The 23,800-nt window shown below is 53.5% G+C and overlaps 1 protein-coding gene and 1 pseudogene across 1 annotated transcript in view; both read left to right on the top strand.

Moving 5' to 3' along the window:
* The window catches only part of PDPK1 (3-phosphoinositide dependent protein kinase 1), an 82,269-nt gene that overhangs the window by 45,989 nt on the left and 12,480 nt on the right, over positions 1 to 23,800 (top strand). The window contains exons 6-11 of the mRNA XM_047780817.1: positions 143 to 240; positions 11,342 to 11,417; positions 16,633 to 16,701; positions 16,884 to 16,980; positions 18,658 to 18,831; positions 20,322 to 20,539. Coding sequence (XP_047636773.1) covers positions 143 to 240; positions 11,342 to 11,417; positions 16,633 to 16,701; positions 16,884 to 16,980; positions 18,658 to 18,831; positions 20,322 to 20,539 — 732 coding nt within the window. The remainder of the gene's footprint in view (positions 1 to 142; positions 241 to 11,341; positions 11,418 to 16,632; positions 16,702 to 16,883; positions 16,981 to 18,657; positions 18,832 to 20,321; positions 20,540 to 23,800) is intronic.
* On the top strand, positions 13,877 to 16,282 carry LOC125127582 (60S ribosomal protein L34-like; annotated as a pseudogene).

The following is a 23,800-nucleotide window of genomic DNA, read 5'->3' as shown; positions in this document are numbered from 1 at the left end:
ATTGATTTTTGTTCAGTGTTAACTTTAGGCTTAAGATCATAGGTATTAATCCGGTCGTCTTGTTTTCGGCCACATTTAGAGTCTGTGATAATGTTACTGTTTTAAATGTATCGTCTCAAATGTAACCCATCTCCTTTCCCAGGGACCTGAAACCAGAAAACATCTTGCTAAATGAAGACATGCACATCCAGATCACAGATTTTGGAACAGCCAAAGTCTTGTCCCCAGAGAGTAAGCAAGGTGCGTGAGCACTTCATTTCAGCAGCTTGCGGCTGTCGGTGCTCAAGCTCAGAAACAGCCTCCCAGGAACTGTTGGGTTGCATCGTGCTGCTCACTAGTGACAGCTGTTTCTCCTACCTTTGTTCTTGTAAAAGGGATGCTGGCGTTTTCACAGGGGAGGCCCCGCCTTTCAGCAGCTCTTGTTGAGGGCCCGGGCAGCCGGGCAGCAGGGTGGCGGGTGTGTTCCTGGTCTGCTTGCTGCAGGGGAGGGGGCTTCCTAGGCTTCCTGGGTTTGGGCCTCTTGGCCAGGCTGGGGCTAGGTTGCCAGGCGCTGTCTGCATGTTGTCGTGGGCCCTCGGCTGCCTGCCGGGGCTCAGCCTCCCTTATCATCTTCCTGGAAGATGTGGGGGGGCCACAGTTGTTCCTGGGGTCCCATGCAGGGGTGTCCTGCAGGGGGGTCGGCTCCCAGCTCTCCCTTCCTGTTGGCCTCAGGGTTTTACCAGGCGGGGCGGGGCTGTACACCATTGGCCCTGTGTCCCAGTGCCCGGTGTCGGCCTGTCTCCTGTGCGCAGCGGCCAGTGATGTACAGAGACTCACTGTGGTGGCCCAGGCATGCCGATCTTAGTGAGTTTCTGTTGGGTTTCAGAATGACGGGGCTGGTTTTTACCTGCTGGTCACGGGCATGTTTATAATGGCAGACCCCCATCCTCTGTTCCTCTGGGGTGTTTCCTAGATGGCTTAGGAACTGCGCCAGCTCCATTTCCTGAGGAGGAGTTGCTGACTTGCGTCAGAAGAGAGCCCTGGGTGTCTTAGCCTCGGGCATCTCGTTGCCCTTCAGGTGTCTGTTGGATGGAAATCCTCAAGTCTGGGAGTAGAAAGAATGGCAGTTTAACCCCTGAAAATTCTTAAGTGGTGAGGTTTGGGGGAATCTGAAGGCCACTGTGTGAGTGAACAAGTGACCTTGAAAACGAACCTCGGGTGCAGGGACACAGGTGATTGTTGGCGCTCCCCTGACCCGGGAGGCTGCTGGCTACCTGGTGTGGAAAAGGGGCATGGTGAGCACAGGGCAGCGTCAGGGAGAGCCTCCAGCGCGGGCGGCCTGGCCTTCTCCGCCCTGGGCTTGAACTGGGGCCTGTTTAACGACAGCGTGTTGGGCAGCTGCTGGGCAGCACCTGGGCTTTGCTTGTAGCCACGGTGGGCAGAGATTGTCCTGTGCTGCTGGAAGGTGCCCGCTGGCTTCCCTTCTGCAGGGTGCCTGATCTTTCTTTTCCAGGCCTTTCCAGCCCTGTGTTTTCAGGCGGAGGGTTCTTGTCCAGGTTCTGTCAGTTAGTGTTTTAATCTCTGCACACAAACTCATTGAGTCATGGTATCTTAGATTTGGGACCTTCTCTGAAAATCTTTTTTTTCTTTTTCTTTTTGGGTCCACACCTGTGGCATATGGAGGTTCCCAGGCTCGGGGTCAAATCAGAGCTGTAGCTGCCACCCTACACCATGGTCATGGCAGCGCCAGATCCTTAACCCACTGAGCGAGGCCAGGGATCGAACCTGCGTCCTCTCTGGATCCTAGTCATCCTCTTGGATACTAGTCAGGTTCTTACCTGCTGAGCCATAAGAACTCCCTTCTTTTGAGAATCTTGAAACACCTGCCCTTGAGGGGCTGAAGCAGAACTTGTGATCAAGGAAAGCGCTCTTATTTCTTCATGAGCCTGGTCCCGCGTGCCTGCTTTTGTGACCCTTCCCACCCGTGCGGGGCTCTTGCCTGGAGGCGCAACTCCCAAGCTGTGGGAGGGTCCCTTGGCACGTGGGGGATGCACAGACCTTGACCTGCTTGCTGGATTCGCTCCTGTTGGGTTGCAACAGTGTATTGGCCAGTAGGCCATGGCCGTGGTCTAGCCGTGCATTGGTGTGTGCGCTGTGGCGTATCTGAGGTGGCCCGAGACGGAGGTGAACCTCTGTGTCCCTGAAAGTTCCCGTCAGGCTGCTGGGCATCTCGTGTGACCTCCTGCGGAGACACCCCAGCGTCTGCCAGGCCCGTCAGTCGTGGGAGTCGCCTACCTCACTCAGCATCTGCTTGGTCCTTTTTTCTTCACATGGATTTCCTGCAGATCTGATATTTGCCCCAGGCTAGTCCTGTTGCCCTGTAGCCATTGAAAAAAAGAGAGAGAGAGAAGAATTTAAATGAGCTTTTAAAAATCTTTCCGGAAGCTTTAACATAGTAAACCAGGGAGAATGACTTCTCTATGCCGATGAGTTGGCTTTTTTTTCCGTAGAGGATAAGGGGGAAACATGTATAATTATGTGAGTGAATAATTTTGGTGACTTGTTCTCATTTCGTTTGAAGTGGTTTAGAATCTTAGAGTTTATTCCTGCTTTTTAAACTTTTGTGCAGAGATGGTTTCCTCAGAATACCTCAGAGCTTCCAGAAGGAAAGGCCCAGGTTCCTTGGCTGTGCTTCGAGCATGTTTTGCCTCCTAGTGAGAAGCAGGTTGTCTTCTCGGACCCCTGTCCCGGTGGGTGGCTCCTGGAAGGGGGTAAGCCCTGCATTCCCCTCACTGCCCCTTGTTGGGCGGAGGGCCAGGTGGGTGCTAGCAGGGCAGCCATGGAGGGACCTTCCAGCATAGAGGACTCATGACCACTCATCTTGCACAGGGCTTCCACACAGACAGCTGCTGAGGGCAGCTTCACCATACAAACTAAGCCCCTTATCTGGGGCTGTGTCCCTGGCCTCTGTCCTCTTTGCGAGAAGCTTGGGGAACTCAGGGTGCCCCAGAGGTTCAGCCTTGTGGTTCGTGTCTGGAAACCTGTCTTGAGCTGGGCAGGCCTTTCTGTGTGACATGTAGGAGGGAGGGTCGGCAGGTGGGAGGGGCTGCTGGAGAGGCAGCCGAGCAGGGCGGCTGCAGAGGCGGAAGCACCGTGCCTCCAGCCGCACCCATGCAATGCCCCACTGGAGATGGCCATTGTCCAGACCCTCAGACTGGCGTTGACCCCCCCACCCTGGTGTGCTATGAACTGGAGACCCTCTCTCAGCCTCTGCTGTGCCACCATCTACACGTGCAGGATCCCCTGCCCCCCAGTGTTACACTCCAAGCACAGCTCTCAACCACCAGGAAACAGTCTCTTCCATGTTGGTGGTTATTTAGTCATAGCTGTGATGCGTGGAGTGTTGTTGCTTTTAAAATGCAGAATAGGAGCTCCCTTCATGGCTCAGTGGTTAATGAACCCGACTAGGATCCATGGGGATGCGGGTGTGATCCCTGGCCCTGCTCAGTGGTTTAAGGATCCAGCGTTGCTGTGGCTGTGGTATAGGCCAACAGCTGTAGCTCTGACCGGACCCCTAGCCTGGGGACTTTCATTGCTGTCGGTGCGACCCTAAAAAGCAAAACAACAAAACCAAAAGCAAAACGCAGAGGACCTGGTATTGTAAAAATGCAAACCACACTTGTGACCTGATTCCCACCATCATTGATTTGTTTCCCCTGTAAATATTTCAGTATTTATCAAGAAATTATAAAGCTACTTTATGGAGTTCCCGTCATGGCACAGTGGAAATGAATCTGACTAGCAACCATGAGGTTGTGGGTTTGATCCCTGGCCTTGCTCAGTGGGTTAAGGATCCGGCGTTGCCATGAGCTGTGGTGTAGGCTGCAGATGCGGCTCGGATCTGGCATTTCTGTGGCTGTGGTGTAGGCCAGCAGCGGAGTAGGCCAGCAGTTGTAGCTCGGATTAGACCCCTGGCCTGGGAACCTCCATAGGCCGAGAGTGCAGCCCTAAAAAGACAAAAGACAGAAAGAAATTGTAAAGCTGCTTTAAAAAAAAAAAAAAACAAAACACGACCATATGATCATGCCATTCTTTTTTGCTTTTTAAGGCTGTACCCTCGGCATATGGAGGTTCCCAGGCTGGGGGTCAAATCGGAGCTGTAGCTGCCGGCCTACACCACAGCCACGACAACTTGGGATCTGAGCCACGTCTGCGACCCACACCACGGCCACAGCAATGCCGGATCCTTAACTCACTGAGCAGGGCCATTGATCACATCCTTCTCCTCATGGATCCTAGTCAGGTTCGTTTCCACTGAGCCACAATGGGAACTCCACCATGCCATTCTTGTACATTAAAAAATTAACACTAATTGCTTAATCTCAAAGTATTCAGTCAGTCAGTAACCGTGAGGAGGCAGGTTCAATTCCTGGCCTCGGTCAGTGGATTAAGGATCCAGCGTTGCCATGAGCTGTGGTGTAGGTTGCAGGTGCGGCTCGGATCTGGTGGTGCTGTGGCTGTTTTGTAGGCTGGCAGCTGTAGCTCCAATTCGACCCCTAGCCTGGGAACTTCCATATGCCAAGGATGCAGCCCTTAAAAAGAGAGGAAAAAAAATTTCAGTCACTGTTAAATTTCCAATCATAATTTCACGTCATAGTTTTTTGGTGGTTGTTTCCTTGAATAAGGGTTCAAAGAAAGTTCTCAGATTGAGCTTAGCTAATTTGTCTTTTAAATTTCTTCTAATCTATAGTTTCTTCTGCATCTTTATTTTTTCCCTTGCAGTCCGTTGAAGAAACCAGGTCATTTGTCTTAGAGTCTCCCAGCATTTTCCGATTGCATCTCTGAGGAGTCCTGTAACATGGCCCTCTCCCCTCTGAATGTCTTGAGAACCGAGAGTTGGATGTGCCTGTTTGGTCATGTTTAGCGACAGTCCTCGGGCCCCACGGGCTGGTGTGTGTGGTGTGCTCTTCCTTAGGAGGGTCCAGCCTCCAGCCTTCTCTCCCTCTGCGGTGGCAGCAGCCCTGTGCAGCCGTCAGTTCACTAGGGAAGGCAGAGCGAGCACAGTCCCGTTCTTTCAGCCTCGAGCGGGAATTCTTCTTGTGGAGGAAAAACAGGGTCAAGGCTTGCTTCTTTCCACTTTGTTTGCAGCTTTGGAAAAGCATGAATTGGTTCACAATCATTTGCCAATGATGACCAATTTATCAAAAATATTATTACCCCACCTCACACCGTACCCACAAGTTAACTTGGGTAGATCAAAGGTCTGAATGTAGGAGCTGAAACCATGACACTCTTGGAAGAAAGCTTAGGAGTGCATCTTCATAACCTCGGCTTAGGCAGTGGTTTCTTCGGTACATCCCGAAAGCACCATCAGCCAAACAAGTTTTAAAACTCTTGTGCCAGGATACCATGAGGAACGTGAAAAAACAGCTCATGGGGTTGAATAGGAAAAGATTTTCAAATCATATGTTTCATGGACTCATATCCAAGAATATCTAGAAAACTCGTAACGAAACAAATTTTTTTTAAACAGGCAAAAGATCTGAATAGATTTTTTTTTTTTTTTTTTTGGCCACACCTGCAGCATATGGAAGTTCCCAGGCTAGGGGTTGAATCAGAGCTGCAGCTGCCGGCCTACACCACAGCCACAGCCACAGCAACACCATATCCAAGCCTTGTCTGAGACCTACAACCACAGCTCACAGCAACGCCGGATCCTTAACCCACTGAGCAAGGACAAGGATTGAACCCTACTAGTCGGGTTCATTTCTACTGAGCCACACTGGGAACTCCCTGAATAGACATTTCTTCAAAGAAGATAAACAAATGGCTCATAAACATGTGCTCAACATTATTACAGAAATGCAGATCAAAGCCACAGTGAGATACCACTCCAAACCCTCTGGACTGGCAATGATCAAAAAGACAGATGGCAGAGTTGCTGTGGTGGCTCAGCAGAAAGGAATCCAACGAGCATCCATGAGAACGCAGGTTCGATCCCTGGCCTCGCTCAGTGGGTTAAGGACCTGGCGTTGCTGTGAGCTGTGGTGTAGGTTGCAGACGCGACTCAGATCCTGCGTTGCTGTGGCTGTGGTGTAGGCCATCGACCATGGCTCTGATTCAACCCCTAGCCTGAGAACCTCCATATGCCGCACATGTGGCCCTAAAAAGACGCACACATGCACACAAAAACAGTGACAAGTATTATCAAGAGTGTGGAAAAATTGAAGCCCTCATATTCTCCAGGTAGGAATGTCTAATGATACAGTCACTTTGGAAAGTCTGGCAGTTCCTCCAGAGTTTGAGCTTAGTTACCTTATTCACCTTAGTTACCTCAATTCAGCTTCTAGATATATATCTAAGAGAATTGAGAACAAATGCTTACTTAAAAAGTTGCACACCAGTGTTCATAGCAGCTTTATTTGTAATAGCCTAGAAGTGGAAGCAACTCAAGCCTCCTTGAGCTGATGAATGGACCAACAGAACGTGGTCTGTCTGTACGGTGGAGATCATTTAGCCTTAATAAGGACTGAGGTTCCCGTACAGGCTGCAGCGTTTATGAACCTTGGAAAAATCCTGCTGGGCGAAAGCCAGCTGGGATTTGGATGGCGACTATGCTGATTGTCCCAGTCCGTTGGGGGAGTTTTGCCGTCTTAACATTGCGAAGTCTTCCGATCCTTCAGTGCGGATTGCCTTTCTGTTTGTGAGATCTTTTGCCATTTCTTTCAAAATTCTTTTGTAGTTCTCAGCGTATAAGCTTTGCACACACACACATACAAAAAAAAACTTTGCACTTCTTTTGTGAAATTAATTCCTAAGTGTTTCATTTTTGAGGTTATTGTAAATGTAATTGTTTAATTTTCAGATTATTCATTGTGACTATATGGAAATGCTGTTTGCGTGTTTCTTTTTGGTCCACTGATCTTAGGTCTTGCAGCCTTTATGGTCGCTCCTGTGGCACATGGAAGTTCCGGGGCCAGGGATTGAATGCGACCCACGGCTGTGGCACCACAGGGCCCTTTAACCCACTGTGCCACAGTGGGAACTCCAGTTGTAATAGTTTTTTAGTGGAGTCCTTGGGACTTTTTACATGTAGAATCATGCCATCAATGATTAGAGATAATTTTACTTTTTCACGTTGGATGCCTTTTATTTCATTTCTTTGCCTGATGACCATGGCCAGAACCTCCTGTACAGTGTTGAATGGAAGTGACGGGAGCGGGCGTCCCTGTCTCATTCCTGACCTTGGGGGCAAGCTTTCAGCCTTTGGTCCTGAGGGTGATCGTAGCTCTGGCATTTTCGTAGGTGTCTTCATCAGGTTGAGGAAGTTCCCCTTTGTCACTAGTTTGCTTTGTAATTTATCATGAAAGAGTGTTGAATTTTTGTTAGATGCTCTTTCTGCGTCTATTGAGATGGTCATTTTTTTTTTTGTCCTTTATTCTAACAATGTGTGTAAGATACTGACTGGTTTTATGCACCAAACTACCTCTCATTCCTGAGGTAAATCCCACTTGGTCATGGTGCAGACTCCTTTTTTCTTTTTTCTGCACACTCCTTTTTTTTTTTTTTTTTGTCTTTCTGCCTTTTCTTGAGCTGCTCCCGTGGCATATGGAGGTTCCCAGGCTAGGGGTCGAATTGGAGCTGTAGCCACCGGCCTACGCCAGAGCCACAGCAACGCGGGATCCGAGCCGCGTCTTCGACCTACACCACAGCTCACGGCAACGCCGGATCCTTAACCCGTTGATTGAGGCCAGGGATTGAACCTGCAACCTCATGGTTCCTAGTCGGATTCGTTAACCACTGTGCCACGACGGGAACTCCTCTTCCTTCCTTCTTTCCTTCCCTCACTCCTTCCCTTCCTTCCTTCCCGTTCCTCTGTCATTTCTTTCTTTCTTTTGGCCACACTGGTGGCGTGTGGAGTTCTAGGGTCAGGGAGGGGACCTGAACCACAGCAGTGACTGTGCTGGATCGTCAACCCCCTGAGCCAGCAGGGATTTCCTCTGCACCCCGATGTTACATTTGTGAAGATGAAGAGGAGAAAATTACTTGTTTTCACTAACCTTTCAGTAAAATTGAGCGTTTCCCTCAGTTGTGAAAGTAGCAGCAAACATCTGTGTCATCAGATATCACAGATGTTTTGGAAGTTCCTGGGTGGTGCAGCAGCTTTAGGATCTGGTGCTGCCGCAGCTCTGGTGAAATTTGCAGCTACAGCATGGGTTTGATCCCTGGCCCTGGAACTTTCACATGTCATGGATGTGGCAAAAAAGAAAAAAAAAAAAATCGCAGAAACAATGCACAATTTTTCTGAGGAACAGAAACACCAAACAGGTAGGGTACCCAGTGCAGACCTGGCTCCTAAGGGATCCGTGTTGTCCTGCGGTTGGTACTAGGTCTGTCCTGAGGGTCAAGGGCCGGAAACGGAATGGCTGGGTCAGAGAGTGGGTCTCTAGTTCTCTGTGGCTTTCGGTGCCAGTGGGAAATTTGCTCCCCCAAAGCCACACCCTCTCCCCTTGCCACCAGCAGCAGGGTGAGCTTTTGCTCCTCAGACCCTTGCCATGCTGTGTGTGTTCCTTCTTTTTAATCTTTGCTGATTTGATGAGCTGTCATGTGTTCATTGGCATTCCTTTGATTCGTTGCTTGAGTTGGATAGTTTCATTTGGTTTTGGCTCTTGGTTTGTTTTTTTTTCCTCCCATGAATCCCCTCAGTGTTCTTGGTCCTCTCAGGGTCCTGGCAGGATGCCAGCGTGGCCACAAGCCCTTACAAGAGAAGGCTCACCCAGGCGTCCCCTTAGAGGCAGCAGGGCCCAAGGAAGCTGGATTCTTGGAGTGGGATTATGAGCCCCTCAGCCTGGGACGGCAGGTGGGAGGACCAGCATCTGAGGGGGGTGAGTGCAGTGTGCGGGTGGCCAGGAGGAGCACACTCCACTTCTCTCCTGCCTCCCCCCGGGGTTTCCTGCTGGCTCCAGGGTACAGAGAAGGACAGGGACCACATCTGGGAACACGAGGGCAGAGGCAGCATTCTGGCTTTGGCTGTGTGGAGGCATCTGCGTTTGGAGGCCCCATACTTCCTGCGCAGCGGTAGGAAGTCTGCCCACCCCTACCCTGCCTCCCTACCCCACCCCACCCCTGCCTACCCCACCTACCTACCCACCCCACCCCTGCCCACCCCTACCTACCCACCACACCCCACCCCTGCCTACCCCTACCTACCCACCCCACTCCTCCCTACCCATCTCAGGGCTGGCACGTGGGAGGCTGTTGGCCTCCAGAGCCTGTCTCCCGCAGACCGTCGCTGAACTGGATGTGGCTATGAGCCTATATTTCCTTTGCACTTTCATTCTGGTGTTGCGTTATTTATAGCTGTATACTCTGAAGGATTTTGTAGACAAAGCACAGGTCTGTTGCTGCTTGCTGCAGGTAGCCATGTCTTGTCAAGTGAGTTTTGAGTCGACCCAAGCCCAGGTGCCCTAGACAGAGCCCTCAGTCAGTGCAGGCGAGAGCGTGCGTCCCCACACTGGCCTGCCGCGTATCAGGGCGCTCAGCTTAGAGAGGGGAGACAGGAGGTAAGGAGCTGGGAGCCATCCTCCTTCCCCCCCCTCCCCTCTAGAACATCCCCGAACTACAGGAGCTGCCCTGTGGGGCTTAGGGCTGGGGGGGGGGGTGGCGGGCACTGTCCCAGTGAGGGTGCTCAGCCAGGTCCCTGGGGGCATCTGGGCTTGGCAGAATCTTGGCTGTGGGGTTGTCTCGTGCCTTCAGGGTACTTGATGGTATCTCTGGCTTCTACCCACCTGGGGACAGCAGCCCCTGCCTACCCCTCGTTGTGACAGCTGGACACGTTGCCAAGGGGACTAGTTGTCCACAGCTGAGATGGTGGGGCCACCAAGCAGGACCCTTCCAGCAGGTGTCACTTGGTGGTCATGGTGGTGTTTTTTGTCTTTTTAGGGCCGCACCTGTGGCATATGGAGGTTCCCAGACTAGGGGTCGCATCAGAGCTATAGCTGCCAGCCTACACCACAGCTCACAGCAACGCTGGATTTTTAACCCACTGAGCAAGGCCAGGGATCGAACCCACATCCTCATGGATACTAGTTGGGTTCATTACCACCGAGCTACAGTGGGAACTCTGTGTTACTGCTTTGATCGCTGCCAGATTTGGGAGGTGATCCAGAAGGGCTGGAGACCCTTGGCAGTGGTGGGTGTGTTTGTGTGATGTTTTACCCAGTACACCTTCCAGGTTGCTTCAGGGAAGTTTGTCCACAGAGACACGTAGTTTCCGGGCCAGTTATTAGAGGTGTGGAGAAAGGGGACAGCTTGGTCTGTAGAAGGTGGGCCGGGTAAAAGGGCCGTGTGTGTCCGGAGCAGAACGGTGTTGGACTATGCGTTGGGCCGTCCACTCGCGCTGGGTTGCTGTTCCAGGACCTGTTGGTGGGAGGGGCTCTGAGCAGGACCAGAGCCTTGCTGGCGGCCACTCGGAGTGGGTTACAGAGTCTGGGGACGCGGCGCAGGCGTGGAAGGTCGTGAGAGGCAGTTTGCTGCCAGGGCCATGGGCATCACCAGGGAATCGGTGGAGGTGGCGCGATGCTCCACGTGTTGCTTCGAGAAGCGATTTGGCCTCAGATGGCGGGTGGCTCTCCCGTGGAGTCCATGAGCCTGTATCCTCTGGTCAGGGAGAGGGTCGAAAGCCCCTGCTGCGGCCACGATGCCAGAGGAGGCCCACGGGGGATGCCTCTGGGCTGACCAGTGGGTAGGCTGCCTGTGCCCATGGGGCTGCTGTCCAGGCTGCCCAGCCGCCGAGGAGCCACTAAAGGGCCGTAGGCAGCAATGCCGCCTTTCTGTGGTGACGGGTGGGTCCACCAGCCAGACCCTGCAAATCTGCAGTTGAACTTGGCGCATCCGTTGCCCATCCTTTGTTGTGAGGGAGGGTATCCCTGCCTGCAAGGCAGCCTGCAGGAGATCCAGTCCTTTCCAGATTCTGTGCGTGTCTGGGGCTGTTTTAGGCCCCGCAGCCTAAACAGCAGTGAAGAAACAGACGAGACCCCTCAAAACACACCTAGCGGACAGTGCTGGGCGGGCGCGGCTCAGGCATGAGGGGAGCGGCGCCGGAGAATGTGCGGCCCCGAGGGCCCAGGAGGGGGGTCCTGGTGGTCAGGGCGGGCGGCACTGAGCCAGGGACCTTTGAGCCGGGCCTGAGGCGGGGGGAGGGTGCAGGCCTCGGGGAAGGGTGTGCGAGGGGAGGGCCCTGGACCATCCCGCTTTGGGAGCGTGTGGGCTGGTGTCCTGGGAGCTGAGCGCTGACTGTGCTGCGACCTGGCTGGAAGCATGGTGTCTCAGCATGACCTTCTCCCCTTCCTCTTCCCATCAGCCAGGGCCAACTCGTTTGTAGGAACAGCCCAGTATGTTTCTCCAGAGCTGCTCACAGAGAAGTCGGCCTGTAAAAGGTAACCTGTTTTCATCTCGTTCATTACTTCTCTTTTCTCTAAAGTAGCCAGTGCTTTTTTTTTGAGTGGAGTTAATAGTCCTGAGAAATGCCTTTCGTGGCCTTTCTGTAGCCAAGCCTGCTTAGGAAGAAGTCAGCCTTTCGCCTTTTAACCAGTATCTTTCCTTTGATAACCTGTGTGTTATTTTATTGTTACGACTTACACTCCTTGGGGTGGTCGTTGCTTTATGCTTTGAGATTTGACCTTGTTCCTTTCAGAACAACTAACTATTGCAGAGGAGTGTAGCCGGCAGGTGTGTGTTTACACAGGGCTTCCTGCTGTGTCCCAGAGCCCTGCCTTCCTTGGCGTGGAGTCTGGCTCAGGTCGCCTGGCTGTGGCGGCAACTGCAGGTCAGCTGGGGTAGTGTGCTCTGCACAGTGCAGGACGGACCCAGAAGGCAGTGTGTGTGGGAGGGGGTAGGCCTGGGCCAGGGGCCCAGCCAGCACTGCAGGGGGCAGGCCTGGTGAGGGCCTTGGTGGAGGCCTCGGTTGTGAAAATTAGAAGTGCAGGGGGCTGTGGTGTTCTGTTCACAAGAGCAGAGGTTTGGAGAACGGACAGGGGTCGGTGGCAGGACAGCTGGGTGGTGGAGGTAAAGAGGGTAGGGTGCTGCTGACCAGGAGCTGGGAGAAGGCTGGGGAGCAGGTGGAAGACAGAGGTGGGGGTGACGAGTTCTATGGTTGAAGCTTTTCTTGGGATTCTGCCTGCCCTGGGCCAGATGTTCTGCTCAGCCCACTGGCACCATCCCCGGTGTTGACAGAGGGCCACACAGTCTGTGCCCAGACTGCCCGAGGCAGCAGAGGCACGGCAGCTCTGTGTCTCTGAGCCTGACAGCTTTTAGACACTTCCTGGGGGGTGTGGCCACGGGGCACAGGCATGATGACGGATGGGCGGACGCTCAGAAAAACTCAACTTGGGCATCTTAGCAGTCCCTGGGTTCTTGTTTTTAAAGCTGATCGAGTCAACAGACTTTGAGCTCTTACTGTGGGCCAGTGGCCGCTGTAAGGTCAGGGCTTCCCCGCTGGGACAGCGCTCCCACTAAAGGAGCATCTGACCTTGTCTAGACACGGTATTGCCGTCACAACGTGGTGGGGCCATGGAGGGAGCAGGTGGCAGCCATCCTGCAGGGTAGAAATGGCCCCATGGCGTGTCCTCAGGGCCCAGGTGGAGAAACCCTCCTCCAGGCCATGGGTGCTCTTGGCCAGATTCTCCAAGTATATGTCCCTGCTGCCTAGGAACGAGCTTTTCCTCGCCTTGGGGTTTTCTTTTAGGACGAGGAAGCCCTTTAGCTCCAAGCTGCAGTGAGAAAAGGGAGACACAGCGTGGCTGCCAGCACGCATGTCCCTGCCTGCCAAACTGGGATAGACGGGAACCAGAGCTGGCTGTGTATCTTTGTATGCTTTTAATTTCAAAGTCATGAGATACTTATTAAAAATAGTTAAGAATTTTTTTCTGATTCTGCAGATGATAAGCTATTCATTGTAAAGAATTCCTGGGTAATACGGAGAATAAAGGAACAGAGAACACTCAGTCTCCAGCCCACTTACAGTGACAGATGATGATTTGATATGTCTTTCTTTCCAGCTATTTTATGTGTGTTGACATGTAATTTTTATACAGCTGAGCTGCATTGAAAATCATCCTGTTCCTCGTGATTATATAGTGAACAGTTCCCTGGGTCACCAACACTGTTGGCGGAAATCGCCTGTATGGTTTTCTAGCATATGAGTTTATTGTCGCTCCTTGAACCTTTCTCTTGTTGAACATGGAAGTGGTTGGCATTTATTTGGGGCAGTCTGTGCGCCTCCTGTCCTGGGCTGTGGGGGGCAGAGTCCCGTCAGTGTCCTCCCCCCGACTGCCGCCTGTTCAGTGGGCGAGTCCACTGGCAGTGCCAGGGCTGCCCCAGATCCCTCTATTTGAATTTCAAGAAGTAGAATGACCTGGTTTAACTGAGCATTTAAAAAATCATTGGTACAGGAGTTCCTGTCCTGGCGCGGTGGAAATGAATCCGACTAGGAACTGTCAGGTTGCTGGTTCCATCCCTGGCCTCGCTCAGTGGGTTAAGGATCCAGCATTGCTGAGAGCTGTGGTGTAGTTTGCAGATGCAGCTCAGATCTGCTGTTGCTGTGGCTCTGGTGTAGGCCGGTGGCCATAGCTCCATTGAGACCCCTAGCCTGGGAATCTCCACATGCTGCAGGTGCGGCCCTAAAAAAAAAAAAAAAAAAAAGACGGGAGTTCCTGTCGTGGCGCAGTGGTTAACGAATCCGACTAGGAACCATGAGGTTGCAGGTTCAATCCCTGCCCTTGCTCAGTGGGTTAAGGATCTGGCGTTGCCGTGAGCTGTGGTGTAGGTTGCAGACGAGGCTCGGATCCTGTGTTGCTGTGGCTTTGGTGTAGGCCAGTGGCTACAGCTCCGATTCGACCCCTAGCCTGGGAACCTCCATATGCCGCAAGAGCGGCCAGAGAAATGGCAAAAAGACAAAAAAAAAAAAAAAGACGAAAGACAAAAAAAAGCACTGTCTTGTTTAAGTGCCAGCCGACAGGAGGCAAAGCCAGACTCACCGGGGATGTTCGTTTAGGAGAAAGCAACTCTACAGATGCACACAGCTGCTTGAATTTCATCCTGTCGCAGAAAGCCTTCTCCGTTCAGCAGTAAATCTAGTCAGTCTACCAAGATAATGTCACTGTGTTTAATTTTGTAAGGAATACAACAGCACTCTCATATTTTGGTGTTAGTTTTTCAATAAAGTTTTGCTTATGGGCTACTTAAAAAAAATTAAAAAATAAAGAAAATAAAAACAAAAACAAAAAATCATTGGTACAGCTTCTGGGGAAGTATCCAGAGGCATTCACCATGTCCCAGTGGTTGATGTTCTGTCGTAGGCGATCCTACAACACAGCCTCTCACAAAACCAGGCTGTCCCGAACCCCTGGGGATAGAATCGTTTACCTTTACACCAAGAAGGCCGGGAAAGCACCAGGATGTGCATGTGGTGTGTGCCCAGGCCGGCTTCGAGGAGTCCATGCTGCGGGGCCCAAGGTTCTTCCGAGATTGTCTAAATCAAAGAAACACGTCAGCCGGGCCTGGGGTGGTTCCGTGTGTGCTGAATGTGTCTATGACAGGATCAAGCAAGCGTGCTTCCCTTATTGAGGAGCAGAAAATCGTTGTGAAAGTGTTGGAAGCACCAGCACAGAGTCAGAAAGCTAAATAAAAAAATGAAGCTTTTTTTGAGTAATAAAAAATATCAAAAGCCAAAAAAAAAAACCAAACAGAAAAACATTGGTACATACTGCTTTCCAGAAATGTTATGTTGGCTTCCCCCTTTAGTTTTCATTGTATTAAAAAATGTTTTGGGGCGTTCCCGTCATGGCTCAGCAGAAGCGAATCTGACCAGCATCTGTGAGGATGCAGCTTCGATCCCTGGCCTCTCTCAGTCGGTTAAGAATCTGGCGTTGCTGTGGCCGTGGTGTGGGCCGGCAGCAGCAGCCCCAGTTTGACCCTTAGCCTGGGAACCTCCATATGCCGCAGGTGTGGCCCTAAAAAGTGTGGGGGGGTGGTTTAAGTAATGAGAAACCCGCTGAAAGTAAGCCCTGTAGCTGGTTCTGCTGGCAGCCCCACTCCTCGGAGTTGACCCCCGTGAGAGCAGCAGAGGCAGCCCCACCCCCGGCCCTGCCCTCGGGCTGCTTCCACTTGGGAGGCCCCTGCTTTGCCTTCCCTGGTTTCCCGAGGAGCTCCCCATTTTCACTCCACTAATGGGAAGCGTAAGTAGTCGTTACTGACTGGACTGTACGTTCCGTTTTCACATGCCATTTTCCCCATGTGCGTGTGTGTGTGTGTGTTGTGACTCGCTGTTTCTGATTTGTGACATTTTAACGCACATCACATGCTCTGTTTTTCTGGGCCTGAGATCTGGGTACGAGGACAAAGCCTGCCCTGAGGCCCAGGGCTGTAGTTGGCCTGTTGTCTCTGCCCATGTCCTAGCGGTTCTCTTGCATAATGCCAGGCTGTAGCCTCTTCCAGAAACTTAGCGTATCCAGCAGCCTGTGAGCCCTGTGTACCTCTTGGGCTTGGGGAGGCAGCTGGCCGTGCGGGGCAAGGTGCAGCTTCATGCTTTCGTGGGGCTGAGCTGGAGGAGAATGCAGACCGTGCCGAGGAAATAAAGCATGCAGAGCAGGCAGATGGCAGCCGTGAATTCTGAGGTGCTGAGCGGAGAGGGTGAATGACAGCAGGGTGCCGGGAGGGCTGTGAGGGGAGCAGCCCCTTCAGTGTCCCTGCCGGCTGTTCTAGAAAGGCCTCGGGGACATTCAGAACCACGGTCTGTTGCTCTTAAAATGTGAAATGAAAGTGTTTGTGGTGGAGGGGCAGCCCTTGGCACAGCGCATCCAAGAGGGGAGAGAGAAAGCCTGCTCCGTGCACACCCTGGGCACTGGGATTTGGCTCCTGGGTGTACATGAACCTGCCTCTGGGTCCCAAGGGTGAATGGTGAGTTAGGAGAGTCTGAGACTGCTCTTAGCTGTGCCCGTCTGCCAGGGTCGTGGTGCGGGGCTTGCTCAGTGCCCCCGCCCCGGCACTGGGAGAAGGTGCGTTTCTGCCAGTGTTCACTGCAGTCCCGAGTGATGACTGCTCCCTGTTAAGGACCAGACTGGGCCTCTGAGAACATTGGTTGCCCCCGAGGAAGGTGGCAAAGCTGTGAGGGAGGCGCACGGCCTGGCCCAGCAGTGCCTCCTGTGTGTGCGGGATCGTCTGGTCCCATGTCTGCCCGGAACCCCCCTCGCAGAGGGCCCAGAGCAGGTTTCTTTTTTTTGACTTTCCTAGGACTGCACCTGTGGCATATGGAGGTTCCCAGGCTAGGGGTCAAATCAGAGCTGCAGCTGCCAGCCTATGTCACAGCCACAGCAACGCTGGATCCAAGCAGCGTCTGTGACCAGGCAGAGCTCACAGCAACGCTGGATCGTTAACCCACTGAGCGAGGCCAGGGATCGAACCTGCAACCTCATGGTTCCTAGTCGGATTCGTTAACCACTGAGCCATGATGGGAACTCCCAGAGCAAGTTTCTCCCCTCCCCCTGACCTGGTTTTAAAGGAGAGAAGCAGCTCAGAGGCTGAAGTTGTGTGAATGGACAAGGGGCTGCTGAATTTCACACATGTCGTTTTTCTTTGTTTTCCCTTCCCTTAAAGTTCAGACCTTTGGGCTCTTGGATGCATAATATACCAGCTTGTGGCAGGACTGCCCCCGTTCCGAGCCGGGTAAGAGGCCCTTCGGGGCAGCGGACGGGGGCGGGGGGGGCAGTCCCAGGGCTGGGCCAGGGTGGGCTGACCTGACTGCAGGCCTTCAGTGAACGCAGGCCCTGCTGGCACAGGGGCGACTGCTGTGCGGGGCAGAGACTTGTGTGACCCTGCCCAGAGTCACGGTTTCTCTTATTTTACAGAAATGAATATCTTATATTTCAGAAGATCATTAAGTTGGAATATGACTTTCCTGAAAAATTCTTTCCTAAAGCAAGAGATCTTGTGGAAAAACTTCTGGTAAATATTTTGAATTTTCTTCTAGTAAAGAAGATCCAGTGACCACACTGTGGGTCCCTCTGAACTTGTAGTCAGAGGGGCTTTCCGCGGAGGCACCTCTGTTGAATAAAAGGACATGGTTTTTTGGTTGTTTGTTTAGGGCCACGCCGGCAACATATGGAGGTTCCCAGGCTAGGGGTCCAATGGGAGCTGTAGCTGCCGGCCTCCGTCACAGCCACCGCCACGCCAGATCCCTGACCCACTGAGTGAGGCCAGGGGTCGAACCTGTGTCCTCACGGATACTAGTCAGGTTCTGAACCCCCTGAGTCACAGCAGGAACTCCAAGGGATGGTTTAAGGTTGGTCGTGAATGTCAGTAGATCTCATAAGGCCTTTTCCATTTCCAAGTGCCTGGTCATTGACCTTAGGATGATAGGAAGGGGCTGTCTCGCTTCACACGTGCCTGTCAGTGCACGGAGCCCTTTACGTTACCGGTCGCTGGAGCACCTGGGTGTGTCACAGGTGCAAGTGGCTGTAAATCCTGCTTGGCGACATCGTAGACAGCAGTTTCAGTCAGTTACACAAAGCTTGTAAAGATCCACTCCGGTTATGTAGCAAAGGTAAACAGATTTACCCAGGAAGGGAGTGTCTGTTTATGTTCTAGAAACTGCAGCATCCCGTCCTCTGTTTGGCTCCAGAACTCCCCTTCCCTTGAGTTCGGGGGTCGGGTTCAGTCAGCCTCTCCCAGCCCTCCTTCCTGTGTCTCTCCCCTCGGGGCGGTGCTGAATTCTCGGTGGGCCTCGGGGCGCAGACGGATGCCAGAGGAGCTGGCGCTGGGGGCCTCTGAGACCATGTGCAAGTGGGAGACACAGGCATTTTACTCCCCCCGCCAGCTTCCTGCCTGCGGAGACTCTTCGCTCCCTTTGTTAAAGCCAGTGAGTCAGTCTTTCTGTCTTTCTGTCTTTCTCTCTTAGGGGTCGAATCAGACCTGTAGCCGCCGGCCTACACCACAGCCACAGCAGTGTGGGATCTGAGCTGTCTGTGACTTGCACCACAGCTCACGGCAACGCCGGATCCTTACCCACCGAGTGAGGCCAGGGGTCGAACCTGCGTCGTTGTGGATACTAGCAGGTTCATTACTGCTGAGCCATGGTGGGAACTCCTTAACTGTGTTTTAAAAGATACTTGCTGTGGAGTTCCTGTTATGGCCCAGCAGGTTGAGTACTCAGCATAGTGCCCTTGAGGATGCAGGTTTGATCCCTGGCCTCACTCAGTGGGTTGAGGATCTGGCGCTGCTGCCGCAGACGACAGCATAGGTCCCAGATGTGGCTCTGATCTGGCGTGGCTGTGGCTGTGGCGCAGGCTGGCGCTGCCGCTCTGATTAGAGCCCCCGCCGCTGCCGGAAACGTCCATATGCCTCGGGTGTGGCCGGGGGGTGGGGGGCATAGTTGCTGCTGTTCTTCAGCCTGTGAGGTAGTGGTTCATTTCCCCCTGGGGTGGGCGTGGGGGCAGAGACCCTGGAGAAGTGGGAGGAGCCCCGGAGGGTGACCCTGTCGTCGCGCTGTGGGGTGCGCGCACTGCCTGCAGTGCCCTTCCTGGTTCCAGGAGATCCCGACGGGAGGAGACAGCTGCTCAGGGGGGGTTTTGGTCAGAATTACTTGTTAACCCTGATGCTGACTTGTCTGGACTTTTCTGTAAGGTCCTAGATGCCACCAAGCGATTAGGCTGTGAAGAAATGGGAGGGTACAGCCCTCTGAAGGCTCACGCGTTCTTCGAGTCGGTCACGTGGGAGAACCTGCATCATCAGACCCCCCCGAAGCTCACGGCCTACCTCCCGGCCATGTCAGAGGACGACGAGGACTGCTACGGCAACGTACGGCGCCGTGGGCACGGGCGCCTGGGACCCCAGCTCACGGGCTGAGGGGCGAGAGGGGGCGCTGGTGTGGGTTGTGGCCCAAGTGGGCCCAAGAGGTGTGCGTCTCCCCGAGTGCAGGCTGCCGGCCCGGGGGTCCGTCCCTTCTCCGTTTCGTCTGGTCACACAAGAGCCAGCCCGAGGGTGGGGTCGGGGAGCGGCGCCACCCACCTGTCCTTCTGCTGGCCATCTGTCTTCCGGCTGGAGCTGATGTCTTAGAACCGTATCTAAAGGCATTCTGAGTGCTTCTTGCATTTCCCAGAGAATTCCGGGGTGCTGCTGTTGCTGCTTTGAGCTTTCGGGGGTCGTGGTGTGGGGGGTGGACGCTGGTCACTGTCAGCCCAGCGGGACGGGGGCGCAGCCCAGGGGCTGAGGGCCGTGCAGGCACAGGGTCTTGGGTTTCCTTTGTTCTCTCTGCTTTGCCTGTGGAAGATGTGAACGGCACAGAGGTGGTGGCAGTGAGCTGCATTGTGACTGTCGCAGCCTCATGCTCCCCATGGCCTTCCACCAGGACCCCGCATTTACACGTGATTTCACGTGTTTCTCTTAGCAGCCATGGTCCCTTTTTCTTACTTGATTTCTGTCATTGTGACTTGGTCTGACTACTTATCACACGTAGAGTTCTACTTTAGGTGACTGAGGAATTTGAGTTTTATCTAAGAGTCATTGAAAGCTGAGTTAGAATTACTACTGGTATTGTCTCTTGGAGGCTGAGTCCCCTGTGTCTCCCACCTACTGTCATAAGCAATACCTGCCCCCGTTTTGCCCTAAAAGGTCCTTTAAGCCCAGCCTTGAAGCGAGCCAGACGTGGAGAGCCGTCTGTGCTCACCCCTGACCTGCATCCTCAGCGCAGTGCCCTCTGCCCGCGCCACGTGCAGAGGACTCCCTCCCCGGCTCTCGTTGCCCACCGGGCCCTTGGGCCCTGAAGTCATTCCTAGTCGTGGCCGGTGGCTGGCAGGAGGCAGGGTCTCCAGGGCCTTGGGCGGGGGTCCTGGGAAGCGGCACGCCGATCTCCTGGCCGAGCTCAGAGGGAGCCGCCTGCGCCTGCTTTGTCTTGTTGCTCACGGAGCTTGGCCTCACGGGGCCCATGTGCACTCTTGAGTGTCTTCTGCAGGCCCTCTCTCTGCTGTTCATCACGTTTGCCGAGTTGAGGGCTCGGGCTTCGCCGTGTTACCACCTTAGTCCTGATCCTTCAGGGCAGTGTGGGGCCGGCCCAGGGACCCAGGGCAGGCGGGATCAAGCCTTGAGTGTGCTGGCGGCCGTGTGGAAGGGGTCTGGGCCGCCCGCTCTTACCAGGACAGACCGCTGGGCTGCGTGTCGGCCGCTCCTCTCCCACGCGGTCTCAGGCCCTTGGGGCTGCAACTTGCTGGGCGTAGATTGGTTGGAGCGGCCTCGGTCCTCGGGCTGCAGGGAGAGTCACGGCGCCGTTCTCTTTCCTCTTCTCCGTGCAGTACGACAACCTCCTGAGCCAGTTCGGCTGCATGCAGGTGTCTTCGTCGCCCTCTTCCCAGTCCCTGTCTGCCATGGACGCGGGCCTGCCCCAGAGGGCGGGCAGCAACATCGAGCAGTATATCCATGACCTGGACACTAATTCTTTTGAACTGGATTTACAGTTTTCTGAGGATGAGAAGAGGTTGTTGCTGGAGAAGCAGGCCAGCGGAAACCCTTGGTAAGAACTCACGTAAGGGGTGCTCCGTTTCGCGATGCAGTGTGGCACACAGGGGACGAAGGCAGACGTGGTCCCTGCAGAGCCAGGCATCCAGCCTCTGTCACCACCCACAGCTGCCTTTCCACAGCCGAGGACCCTCAGAGGGGATGTTTGGAGGGCTGGGGGGGCAAGTGGGTATGGGACCCTTGGGGCTCCGCAGGCCAGGCAGCCAGCATCCATGTTGGTCATGGATTTGTTGTGGTGGGACGTTGAGGGTGTGCTGGAGTTTTCGCTGGGAAATGAGTCGTTCTCCTGTGGCCTTTCTCACTGGTCTGGATGTTTCTTTACGGCGGGCAGGTGGCGTGGGTGTGCGCAGCTCAGCACAGTTAAGGAGGCAGCGCTCTGCGCCCCAGCGCCACAGCCTCCCTCCCTGACCTCGCAGCCTGTGGGCGCGTGGATGCTCTGAAGTGGCCTCGTGTGAATTGGCCTTAGTGTTTTATCCAGGCAAACATCCTTTATGGTCCTGGGCCGTTTGTATTAACTTTTTGAGGTACTTTTTGTGTGTCCTTTGACTCTTTTTCACGTATGTTTTGCATCGTGTGTGTGTGTGTGTGTGTGTGTGTGTGTGTGTGTGTGTGTGTGTGTGTTTAGGGCCGCACCTGCGGCATATGGAGGTTTCCAGGCTAGGAGTCAAATTGGAGCTGTCGCTGCTGGCCGACGCCAGAGCCACAGCAACGTGGGATCCAAGCCATGTCTGCAACCTACACCACAGCTCACGGCAACTCCAGATCCTTAACCCACTGAGCGAGGCCAGGGATCGAACCCACGTCCTCATGGATATTAGTCAGATTTGTTAACCACTGAACCACAACGGGAACTCCTGGAAGTTGCAAATTCTCAAAGAGTCAGACCTGCTTGTGTGTTTATTTTCTGCTTTCCATCTCGGTCCTGTTGAGAGCTTCTCCACCTGGATGGACTTTTTCTTCATGCGTTTTTATGGTTTCACCTTTCACTTGGGGAAGGATGGTTAGGGACGTGAGGCGGTCGAGGGTGACGGAAGAGCCAGGGGCAGGTGCGGTGCGGCGGAAGGCACTGGTGGGTGGAACTCTCATCTTGTACTTTTAGAATTGATGATGTCTAGCAAAGCTGGTGTACCAGCTGGCCAGCTGAAACAGGCTCCCTTTTCAGGGGTCTGTATTGCCTAAAACGGTACTACTGGGGTGCTGGTATGTTCTGAGCGGGAGGGAGGGGGTCCTGGCGGGCAGCACACTCTGAGCAGGTCCGGGTGCCAAGTGGTGCCGGGGCCTCTTGTAGGGTGACATTATTGCCCTAACAGCTAAGGGACTGTTTTCTTTTGAATCTTCTAAAGAAGTAGGTTTATGGTATGTGCATTTTTAGATATTGATATGTTTTCAGTATTTCTGCTGGGCTCTTACTGGCTATTTTCAGTTAAACCCTTGTGCCCACATGGAAACACAGTAAGGAAGTAAGTATACTTTGTTGACTTATTATGTAGTACTATTTTAAAAGTTCTTGAAAACTTTTCTCATTTCTACCTGAAACTTATTTTAGATTTTAATGAGATATATATGTTTTTTAGGGCTGCACGTGTGGCATATGGAAGTTCCTGGGCGAGGGGTCCAATGGGAGCTGCAGCTGCCGGCCTGCGCCACAGCCACAGCAACGCCGGGTCTGAGCTGCATCTGTGACTACACCATAGCTCACAGCCATGCCGGATCCTTAACCCACGGAGCAAGGCCAGGGATCGAACCTGCGTCCTCATGGATGCTAGTGAGATTGGTGTCTCCTGAGCCAGGACAGGAACTCCTTAATGATAGGTTCTGTTTTAAAGCATTTATAAGACATTTTTCATATGTAAGTGTGGATCACTGACTTGAAAAGGCAGAAGACGTGCTTTCCCACCCACAGTAACGCCCCCGGAGTCCAAAGGTCCCGGGAAGAAAGAGGACACTGAGTCCTCTGCTCCGGGAAAGGGAGGAATCTGCTCCAAAGGAACTGGGCAGAACTGTAAACATGAGACAGAAATGGGACAGAAGATACCCTTCCCTGGCTCTATAGCTGTGAATACCTTGCTGTGTTGTGTGTACGAACAGAACTTTTTTTGCTTTCAGTTTGCAGCATCATTTAGAGACCTACTGATGAGAGTTTTAAAGATAAGGGGACAGAGCATTTTTTTGAAACATGCATGCGATGAGCTCTTTCAGAGCCAGACCCCTGAAAGCCCCTGAAGCCCCTGACAGAGGGGAGTCAGGGGTGGCGGTGGGCAGAGTCCCGGAGAGCTGGGCGGCTGAGCAGCCTTGGGCCGCTGACCCTGCTGGGAGCTGCTAGAGGAAAGCCACTGAGAGGAGCCAAGCGCTCGCCGGGTCCACAGCGCAGCAGCTCGCTGGCTGGACGCGGAGAGAGAGTTGGGGTCTCTGCCTCTGCATCGCTCTTGTGCCTGACCACCGGCTGCACCTGCAGGTGGGACTAGATGCCTGCTTGGCTTGTATTTGTTTTTTCCTCATCCCAACCCGAAGATTTTTTTTTTTTAAATCTCAGTGCTTGGCAGAAAGTACAAATGGTACTAAAACGGTTTTTGTTGAGCACCCCTTTTGAATTTCACGGTTTGTTCTGGAACAAATGTGTTGACATGTGCGCTGTTGGTGCAGGGGCAGTGGTGGGTGAAACCGCTAGTGGTGCATCACAAATCCAGGCCATGGCACCGGCGGTGCTAACAGAGCCAGGTTCTTTGCAGCCGCACCATCACGGGGGTAAAGAGAAGAAAAGAAGCCAGCCGCATTTAGGCGCAATCCTGAGACTGTATTGATTTTCCCAGCGGGGAGCAAAGTGGGAGGAGTGCAGCCAGGGCTCCTGCCGCAGCCCGAGGGCTACTCTACCACCTCCGGAAAAGCCCGCGTGAGGGCGTGAGCTGGGAGCTGAGCAGCTGCTCCCTTCTTGGAAGACCATCTTCCCTGGAAGTGCAAAGCTGGTTACTCAGACATGGCTGTTTGGCCACCGATTTTCCGGAAAATGAGCAGAATGAGCCTGTCACTTCAAGGAAACCAACTGCTGGCTTTTGTTGCCGATGATAAGTCAAAGCCTGGCGTTCCCACCGTGGTGAAGGGGTTCACCCCTTCACCAACTGCAGGAGTTCCTTTGTGGCTAAGTGGGTTAAAAACCTGACTAGTATCCATGAGGATGCAGTTTCGGTCCCTGGCCCCTCTCAGTGGGTTAAGGATCTGGCCTTGCCCTGGGCTGTGGTGTAGGCTGGCAGCTGTAGCT

This window comes from Phacochoerus africanus, chromosome 5 (genome assembly GCF_016906955.1).
Source record: "Phacochoerus africanus isolate WHEZ1 chromosome 5, ROS_Pafr_v1, whole genome shotgun sequence".
Taxonomy (NCBI): domain Eukaryota; kingdom Metazoa; phylum Chordata; class Mammalia; order Artiodactyla; family Suidae; genus Phacochoerus; species Phacochoerus africanus.
Note: the sequence above shows the minus strand (reverse complement) of the source record. Positions and strands in the feature narration are given on the sequence as shown.